The sequence below is a fragment of the Panthera uncia genome (genome assembly GCF_023721935.1).
Source record: "Panthera uncia isolate 11264 chromosome B3 unlocalized genomic scaffold, Puncia_PCG_1.0 HiC_scaffold_1, whole genome shotgun sequence".
Taxonomy (NCBI): domain Eukaryota; kingdom Metazoa; phylum Chordata; class Mammalia; order Carnivora; family Felidae; genus Panthera; species Panthera uncia.
The window spans coordinates 14,798,606-14,808,185 of record NW_026057582.1 but is presented as its reverse complement, the minus strand read 5'-3'; the positions used below and the strand labels follow the sequence as shown (position 1 = coordinate 14,808,185).

The following is a 9,580-nucleotide window of genomic DNA, read 5'->3' as shown; positions in this document are numbered from 1 at the left end:
ATCACTGGAATGTGTGCACCGGAGAAGACAAACTAAGTATATGCTGCTGGCCCAAGTAAAATGAGTATTACTTACTGAAGCAGCGCTAAGGGCTGAACGTGATTTTTTCACGGAATCTGAACAACACCATAAAGGATGCCAGTTATTATCTGGGTTTTACAGACAAGGAAACGGATACTTAGATTAAGGGAACTGCTCTTGGTCACATGACAAATAAGTAGCAGAACCGGCACTGGGACCAGGCAGGTCTGTCAGATTATGGAGCGCAGGCTCCTAGTGACTGATTATTTTCCCACCCCCTCCCCAGCCCCAGCCAATCTGTAAGCTCCATGGAGGTGCGGGGACATAACGGTATCACTGGTGCCTGGCACAAAAGGAAGGCCTCAAATGTGTGCCAAACAAATGAGTGACACCGTGAGTGAAGGACTGAAGCAGATACCGATTACTAAGCATTTACAGTTGAGCTCGTTTCTTTTTTTTTTTTTTTTTTTTTTAAGTTTATTCTGAGAGAGAGAGAGAGAGAGAGAGAGCGCAAGCAGAGGGGGGACAGAGAGAGAATCCCAGGCAGGCTTCACACTGACAACGCATAGCCAGATGCAGGACTCCATCTCTTGCAACTGTGAGATCAAGAGTCAGACGCCTAACCAACTGAGCCACCCAGGCATGCCAGACTCCTATTTCTAAGAGCTGTCTCAATTCTGCTGTGTGAGCTTCCTTTCTTATTGGTTTATAGCTAGTGAAGAGAAGACTGTGGTGAATGAAAAATGTGTTGGATGGTGGAAATACCTACAAATGTTGGTCTCAATGACTTTCTTATGGGATAGGGTTACTCCATCTTCTTCCAGGCCTCCTCCAGGCTCTTCAAACCCTGCAGTGGGCTTACAAGAAGGTGCAGCCCCATTCCCCTCCAGGAAGCACCTCCTCCAGTCAGTGTTCTGGCCAGAGTTTCCAGAACAAAAGTGGGCACACATACCAGCCCTGTCACTATGCTCAGCAAGCAGCCTGCTGGTGACTGAAATTCAGCTTTCCCTCTAGACTAAGTCTCTTGAAACCTTTATCACCTGGCTCTACAGCTTGGGGGATACCAACCTCCCCAAGAATGTTTCTCTCCCAGTCTTTTTCTCATACGAATTAGAGAGACTGATTACAGCAGGACCAATTCTGAGGTCTGGAAGAAGGTTTGTGACCTAACAGATTGACATTATTTCATTTAATTCCTAATCCAACCCTAAAGGAATAGTCACATTCTTCTCTCATTTAAAAAAAATTTTTTTTAAATGTTTTTATTTTATTTTTGAGAGAGAGACACAGTGAGAGCAGGGGAGGGGCAGAGAGAGGGGGAGACAGAATGTGAAGCAGGCTCCAGGCTCTGAGCTGTCAGCACAGAGCCCGACAAGGGGCTTGAACTCACAGACTGCAAGATCATGACCTGAGCCGAAGTCAGATGCCCAACTGACTGAGCCACCCAGATGCCCCATTCTTCTCTCATTTTTAAGGCTTGGGTGACATCAAAAGCTGATTCTGCTACTTAAAGTACCTTGCTTATTATTATTTTTAAAGCTTTATTTTGAGAGAGAATGCACACGTGCACACGTGAGCAGGGGAGGGGCAAAGAGAGAGGGAGAGAGAATCCCAAGCAGGCTCTGTGCTGATGGCACAGATGCAGGGGCTCGAACTCACGAACCGGGAGATCATGACCTGAGCTGAGATCAAGAGTCTGTTGCTTAACCGACTGAGCCACCCAGGTGCCCCTAAAGTACCTTGTTTAAAAGTGGAGGGAGGGAGCAAGTCATTCTATAAATTCTAAAATATACTCATCTGGGTCAAGTTTGGATGAATCAAACAAGGCCATCCAAAACACCATTTTATTATATGTCAGGACCAGCAGGGGGTGGGGCGGAGGACAACACTCTAGGAGCAAAATCCTCTTTCTATACAAGTAGAATCATCTCCTGAGACTCCAGGTGCCCCAGGCTGACCCAGCCATCCAGAATCCACTGTCCAATTTCAGGCTCGATGCAGTTTCATCAGATGCCCATCACACTATCGGCTGACCCGTCTGGACCATAAGAACGAATCTACCAATACTTCAGGATCATTATAATATTAAATGTGACTGAACAGTCTAGGTTGACAGCCTTAAAAGAAATGACCATAGGGGCGCCTGGGTGGCTAAGTCAGTTAGGCATCTAACTTCAGCTCAGGTCATGATCTCCTAGTTTATGGGCTCCAGCCCTGTGTTGGGCTCTGTGCTGACAGTTTGGAGCCTGGAGCCTGCTTCAGATTCTGTGTCTCCTTCTCTCTCTGCCCCTCCTCTGCTCATGCGCTCTCTCTCAAAAATAAATAACATGAAAAAAAAATTTTTTTTAAAGAAATGACCGTAAAATTTAAAGTTATTTTCAGTTTTATCACCCATCAAAACATTAAAAGCTAAGATTTCATTTACTTCACCTGAGAGCAAGTGTTGATAGTGAACTGTGTTAGTTTCCTACAGAATGAAGCAGGGATCCTCCATGAATGGCTCATGGATATGGACTTCCTTAAATCTACTGGATGTACAGAGATTAAAAACAAAATATGGAAAATACTCCTTCAAACATAATTATTTCATCTCTGAAACACTCGTATGTTTTCTTTATATAGATATATGCAACTGAAGGCCCTATGAATGTAATTTTATTTATGTTTAGCAAGAAACAGCAATACGACTAAACTTAGATTTCTAAAACTGAATTTCTTTCTTTTCCATCTGAACTTTAAAATCATTAGCAGGTGATGATTTGCCAAAAAAAACTCCTTAAAAAAAAAAGGCATTAATACCAACCTATATGGATGCCTACTTGGAAAGAGATTGTAGTTTGCAGTTTATTCCAAATGATTGATTTGATTCTCCATTATTTTCCAGGGGAGGAATCACTGAAGAAATGATGGTTCAATATTATAAATACTCTTAAACTTATGAAAAGGCTGTGTTCTGACAGAGTGCGTATCTACTGCTTGGATCTCAGAACACTACTTCTGCATGAAAATAATGTCACACGTGATTAGGTAACCAGGCCAGTCCAGGAGAGCCCCAAATGTGACCGCTGTGGACTAGTAGCACCGCTGAATCTGGCCACCAGGGGAAGCACATTCATGCACAAATACATCCGGAGCCGCAAGCCAGCAGCCAGCAGAGAAAGCAGGGCCCATATGCACAGAGAAAGCAGGGCTCCCCCTCCTGGTCAGTTAGTGCTTTCCACATCCCACCACCAGAGGAACAGTGGGACTCAGGGAAAAACACACCTATGTGGTGTCCAGGGAGGAAGGGAGGGGAGGAGGACTGGGGCTGAGGGGCTAATCTTTAGCTGGTTCCCCTGCAGGGTCATCCCTGGTCATTTCCTTTTCCTTCCTGAGTCCCAAAGACGGGCCTGCCCTGTGCATGGTTATTCCTAACCAGTTTCTCTGCACACCTTGGCTCCCTATAAAACAGAAAGCACTTCCACAGCCTTTCCTCTTCCTTCCTGGCCTTAAGGGACAAATGTCCTTCAAGATTCCCCCCCCCCAAATTACAATCAGTAGTAAAAGGAAATCAACAAGGAACAAAAGGGCTCTTCTGCCCTCTGACACCCATCTCTGTCTCATCTCTGTCTCACTCAGGCTTCACTAAGCCTTAGGTACAAGGTGCCTTGCCAGACACTGGGGCACCACCGGACAAGACGGACAAACCAAGTCCACGTAGAACAGCAGGCACACGACGCACTAGCAGCCTGGCGTGGTGGTTGGCAGCACCGGTTGTGCCGCAGGGCCACGACAGGGTGGGTCTCTGAACCTTCATCTATCAAAAGACATTAAGAATTGCACCAAACAGGGCTGTTGTAGAGGTTAAAGGAAATAATGCTTGACGCAGAGGAAATACCTACTAAATCAGAAAGTGGTAGAAAACAACCAGAACTTTGAGAATGGCACTGAGGACTTAGCAAACTAAATGCATGGTGGCCTCCAGGACGGCTGCACTTAAACTGGATCTGGAAGAACAACCGAGAGTCTGCCAGAGAAGGGGAGAAAGAGTGCATTCCAGCAAGGCCTGGGGCTGCAAGAGGCATCAGCATTGTAGGAGCTATGGGCACCAGGGCCAGGATCAAGGGCAGATGAGCCCAGAGGAGGATCACAGGAGTCTTGTGCTTAATGTTGTAGCTAAGGAAGCGGGGGGAAGAGACAGGCTCAGATGCGGTTCTGAGCTATAACTTTGGGAGAAGTGCTACACCTTTTGCTCATCCATCCAGAAAACTGGCTGGAGCCAGGGGAGATGGGCCCGAGAGCCAGATGAGAGGCAGCTACAATGGGACAGGGGAAAAAGGACAGCATTGAGAAAGCTTGTGGAGATGAAGCAAAACCTTCCAAGTCTCAGTTTAGAGGTCACTCTGCTGAGAAGCCTTTCCTATGTTGGCAGTTCTGAGTTAGGTACCCTTTCTCCGAAAGGCCCCTACGGCACCACAGGCATCCCAAATCAGACCTCTTAACGTGCATTTCTATAGATTCCTTCAACAAATTCATCAAGGCCTGCTGTGGGCCAGCCCCTTATTCAGCACTGGGAACACAGGGGTTAATAAGAGAGCTCTGTGCTGCTGTGGCGCTTACCTGCTGAGAACAAGTAAACAAGCAGATATACAAATTCAGGTGGTACTAAGTACTATGATGAAGAATCAAATAGGGCAAGGGGATACAGAGAGATAGGTAGGCAGGGAAGGGGTCCCCAGGGCAGCTACGGTCAGCCTCTATGAAGAGGGCCTCCTCTGATCAGACAACTAATGTAGTGGGAGAATGAGGCATGCAAAGGAAAAGCATTTCAGGCAGAGGAAGGGGCAAGCACAGCATCTCTAAGGGCAGAACATGTTCACAGACCAGAAAGGACACTAGTGTGGCTGGGAAAGGGTGAGCAGGAGGAGGGTGTGTAGGAAATAAAGCAGGAACCAGGCAAGGACCAGATCGTGGACAGCTTTGTGCTTTCAAGTATGATGAAATTCCAGTGTAGGGTTTTAAGAAGAGTGATAGGATCTGACCCATATTAAACTAAGACCAGTCTGGCTGACTTATGGAAAGCAGGCTATAGGCACGGCAGGTACAGAAACAAGGAGGGTATCAGAAGGCTACTGCAGTATTCTAGATTAGAAACACTGATGGCCTGGCACTGAGTTGTTAGTGGAGGAGGTGGTCAAAGTCACATTTCAGATATATATTTTTTTTTAATTTTTTTTTTCAACGTTTTTTATTTATTTTTGGGACAGAGAGAGACAGAGCATGAACGGGGGAGGGGCAGAGAGAGAGGGAGACACAGAATCGGAAACAGGCTCCAGGCTCCGAGCCATCAGCCCAGAGCCTGACGCGGGGCTCGAACTCACGGACCGCGAGATCGTGACCTGGCTGAAGTCGGACGCTTAACCGACTGCGCCACCCAGGCGCCCCTCATTTCAGATATATTTTGAAGGCACAGCTTGCTGATGTATTGGGTGTGGGATGAAATAAACAAAAATCAAGTGGGAATTACGTAGGTTTGGGGCTTGGGCAACGGGGTGAATATGGAGTGTTGCCACTTATCGAATGCGAAAGGGTAAGGAAGAGGCAGATTTGGGAGCATGGAAGGAAGAGAAAGAGCATGTCAAGAGTTTTGTTTTAGACACAGCAAATCTGGGATGCCTCTTAAGTCACCAAGGGCAGACATCAAGTAGGCAGTTGGCTGTGCTCAGGGAGAGGACTGAGCTAGAAATAAAATCGGAGGCAGTTCCAGCAGACAGATGCAATCTGTAAGCCTGACACAAGGTGAATCCCCTGGAGAACGAGCATAGGTGGGAAAGAGGTCTGAGGATTACACCAGCAAAGGTGACTGAGAAGAAACGGCCCAGAAAGAGGAAAAGCAGGAGAGGGTGGGGTCTTGGCAGCCAAGGAGGAGCAGAGTGCAGAAGGGAAGGGGTGGCCAGAGGTTAAGTGCTGCTGAGTGGTCCAGTGAAAGAACTTCTGTGGTCCTGACAGGACCATGGGATGAAGGTCACTGTCACCGTGACAAGCAGTGTCAGTGTGTGGCAGCTAGGGGAGGCAGGGCAGAAAGAAGGAGAGAAAACAAGTCTATACAACTCCTTTGAAGAAATTTGCTATATAGGAGAGCGGAGATATGGAGCCATGGACGGATGGCGTGTGGAATGAAGGTCAAGTGTTTTAAGAGATGCAATATTATAGCATGTTTGTATGCTTATGGGAATGATCCAGCAGAACAGGGGAAGCCCATGTGGCCAAGAAAAATATTCCTTAGGAAGAGAAGGTATATATTCTCCAAACGGCTTGACAAGCTAAATAATTACTCAAAATGCCAATAAAAAAAATTCTCTTTTTAAATTTCAAGAATCAGTGATTCTAGTAAATAGGTGAAGAAAATCTTAGAGGCATATATCTGTAGTTATTAGAAGACATCCAAAGATAAATGAAACAATATTTTTGAGAACTATTTTAACACGCAGTTTAGGTCCTAAAACTGTTATTTTCTACAAAATTTTCCTTTCTAAATGACACGATACAGCTCAAGATGAAAACTCCTAACCTCATTATTTTCTACAATTTCCATGAACAGGATGTACTCACAGGCTGCATTGATTTAGTCTGTAGAATTTGTGTCGCGCAACACAGAGTCTCCACACGTATTTTGCGGTTTCCATGTCTTCCTAGCAAATGAAATATGCATAAAGTAAATGAAAACACATTTACAACTTGATACAGAGTTTGTCGGAGAACAAGACATGACTGGGGGATATAATATCCCGACTCTTTCAAACACACCGACTCTTTCATTTTCTAATGCTGCGCCTATCATATGAAGGCTCTAATTAGGATTTAAATTAGGAAGACCAAAAACAAAAAAAATGTTCTAAGGGTATGACTCTTACACTGAACAGTTTCAGATGACTTAGAAATTTTAAAAATTATGAAAATATCAACTTGTATTTTGACAAATAGATACTCAAAGACAATTTAAAAAAAAGCATTTGACTTGGTGACTCAACACTGCCTTTGTCAAGAGAGCAAAAGCAATTAACTGTGAAATAATATTTCTACAGAGGCATTCACTTAGCAATGGAAATTAAGATGTTAGTACTTACTTTCTCTCCTATTTAGTCCCTTTAGTTTACTTTAAAAATCACCATACCAGATAGTATTTATTCAAGGACTCATTCATTCAACAATATTTACTGAGCAACTACTTTTTGCCAAGTGCTATTATGCAAAATGTTATTAATATTTTATGTTTTATAAAAGTACTAAATATTACAATTTTATTTTTTTTAATGTTTATTTATTTTTGAGAGAGAGAGAGTGAGAGCGAGCATGCGCAGGGGAGGGACAGAAAGGGAGGGGGACAGAGGATCTGAACCAGGCTCTGTGTGGACAGCCCAATGCGGGGCCTCAAACTCACGAACCATGAAATCATGACCTGAGCCGAAGTCAGACACTCAACCAACTGAGCCACCAAGGTGCCCCAAATATAATTTTAATGCCACCTCCCTCCCCAAACATGCACAATGAAATGCTAACTTGTTAACTTCTAGGGAAAACGTTCCAGATTCCTAGTGTTTACTCACAGTTTGAAACTGGATGGTCTCCTCTTTACTGGCCAGCTCTAATGCAAAAAAGGACTTATTGTGGGACATGTGAGCAATATCATGCCACCTACAAAATAATAAATAGAAAACAGCAATGTCAGTGTCACTAGAAGATGGAACATAGGATTTTTCCTTCTCGAGCTTGATGTGTAAGTTAATATTTGTTAATCGTCTTAAAAAGAAAACAGTTGTTTTAATCAGCTGGCATGCATCTTCTCGTTGAAGTGACAACAGCTAGTTGCAAAAAGTAAATACATGTAGACTAGGTGAAGGCAAACAGTACTTAAAAACATTAAGATCTGGGGCGCCTGGGTGGCGCAGTCGGTTAAGCGTCCGACTTCAGCCAGGTCACGATCTCGCGGTCTGTGAGTTCGAGCCCCGCATCAGGCTCTGGGCTGATGGCTCGGAGCCTGGAGCCTGTTTCCGATTCTGTGTCTCCCTCTCTCTCTCTGCCCCTCCCCCGTTCATGCTCTGTCTCTCTCTGTCCCAAAAAAAAAAAAAAAAAAAAAAAAAAAAAAAAAAAAAAAAAAAAAAGTTGAAAAAAAAAAACCATTAAGATCTGTCTATCCTCGTTTGCCAGATTAGTTTGATCAAAGAGGCCTCTCTGAGCTGGTTGCCAATGCCTCCTTCATTCATTCAACAAACATCCATTGTAACAATGCCCGAAATTGTGTTAGGTCCCAGGGATACTAAGATCAGTAAGGTACGGTGCTTCCCTCAAAGAAACACAGTTGGAGGGTGGGGATGAGAGAGAGAACATAGACATAAGCAAGTACCATTAAGTTTTTCAGGTAAACAAGGCACAAAGGTGGAGGAGGGGTGCTCTGAAAAGCTTCAGGGTGAAACAAAGGTCAAATGCCAGGAACCCCAAGAGTGAACTACTCCGGGTGTGTTCATCAGGTTTCAAACTCTGATCCTGTATTTGCTAACTGTATTTTACCAAGTTTAGATTTTATATATTAATATTTTATTACATAACATATAATTTTATAAAAGGGAAAAATGGATCTGAAAGAAAAATTTTACCTCTCTTCATCCTTCTCCATTACATTAGATTTATTTATCTTAAATATATTATTTTTTTTGAGAGACAGAAGGCGCAAGTGAGTGAGAAATAGAGGGAAAGAGAGAATCCAAGAGGGGCAGAGAAAAAGAGAGAGAGAGAGAGAGAGAGAGAGAGAGAGAGAGAGAGAGAAACGGGGCTCAAGCTCACCCAATGTGGGACTCAAACTCATGAACTATGAGATCACCATCAGCTCAGCAACTGAGCTGAAGTCAGATGCTTTACGACTGGGCCACCTAGATACTCTATCTTAAATTTATTTAAATAAATAAAATTAATTTTTTGTGATTCAGTGTTTAATTGTTAAACCTAAAGATTATCAGCATCATTATTAAAGAAGGCTATTTTAAAAATTCGTACCCAGTGAGATAAAAGAAGCTGGCTGGAGGCCTCCAGTTTTCATAGGGCCCTTCGGGCACTGTCAGAGTCCTGCCTTGCTGGTGCAGTCCAGATCCTTTTCTGCCCTCTGACTCACACTTAGAAGACTTAAATGAGCAACTTAGGGCCATGAGAGCAATTGCCAAAGGGGAGTGCTGCTGGACCGAGGGCAGTACAGTCTGGGAGTGGGTTTATGCTCCCCACACTGGGTACACTCTCCATGGTCAAAATCACCATGGAGAATTCAGAGCCCAAAAGGCAGTAGTAAAGGAAAATAAGGAAAGTAAAGGAAATGAAGGAAGGAATGTCAGCTTAGAGAGAAAAAAATCTTCAAAGGAAAACCTAGTTCTCAAAAAGAAACAGAATGGTTTTTAGAGAGCTTGAATAGTGGGGAATTAAGTTTCTTTTAATAAAAGAAGCCATTTGAGGATGCGGAGAAAGAGGATCTCTTTTGCACTGTTGCTGGGAATGCAGACTGATGCAGCCATTCTGGAAAACAGTATGGAGGTTC

General features: G+C 44.0%; 1 protein-coding gene across 3 annotated transcripts in view; it reads right to left on the bottom strand.

Moving 5' to 3' along the window:
• PTPN21 (protein tyrosine phosphatase non-receptor type 21) overlaps window positions 1–9,580 on the bottom strand; it is an 86,904-nt gene that overhangs the window by 27,080 nt on the left and 50,244 nt on the right. For all 3 annotated transcript variants that reach the window (XR_007453628.1, XM_049612366.1, XM_049612367.1), the window contains exons 9-10: window positions 7,608–7,695; window positions 6,613–6,692 (exon numbers count right to left, since the gene is read on the bottom strand). Coding sequence is in view for 2 of the 3 variants with exons in the window: in XM_049612366.1 (XP_049468323.1) it covers window positions 6,613–6,692; window positions 7,608–7,695 (168 nt within the window). In the remaining variant the exon portion in view is untranslated. The remainder of the gene's footprint in view (window positions 1–6,612; window positions 6,693–7,607; window positions 7,696–9,580) is intronic.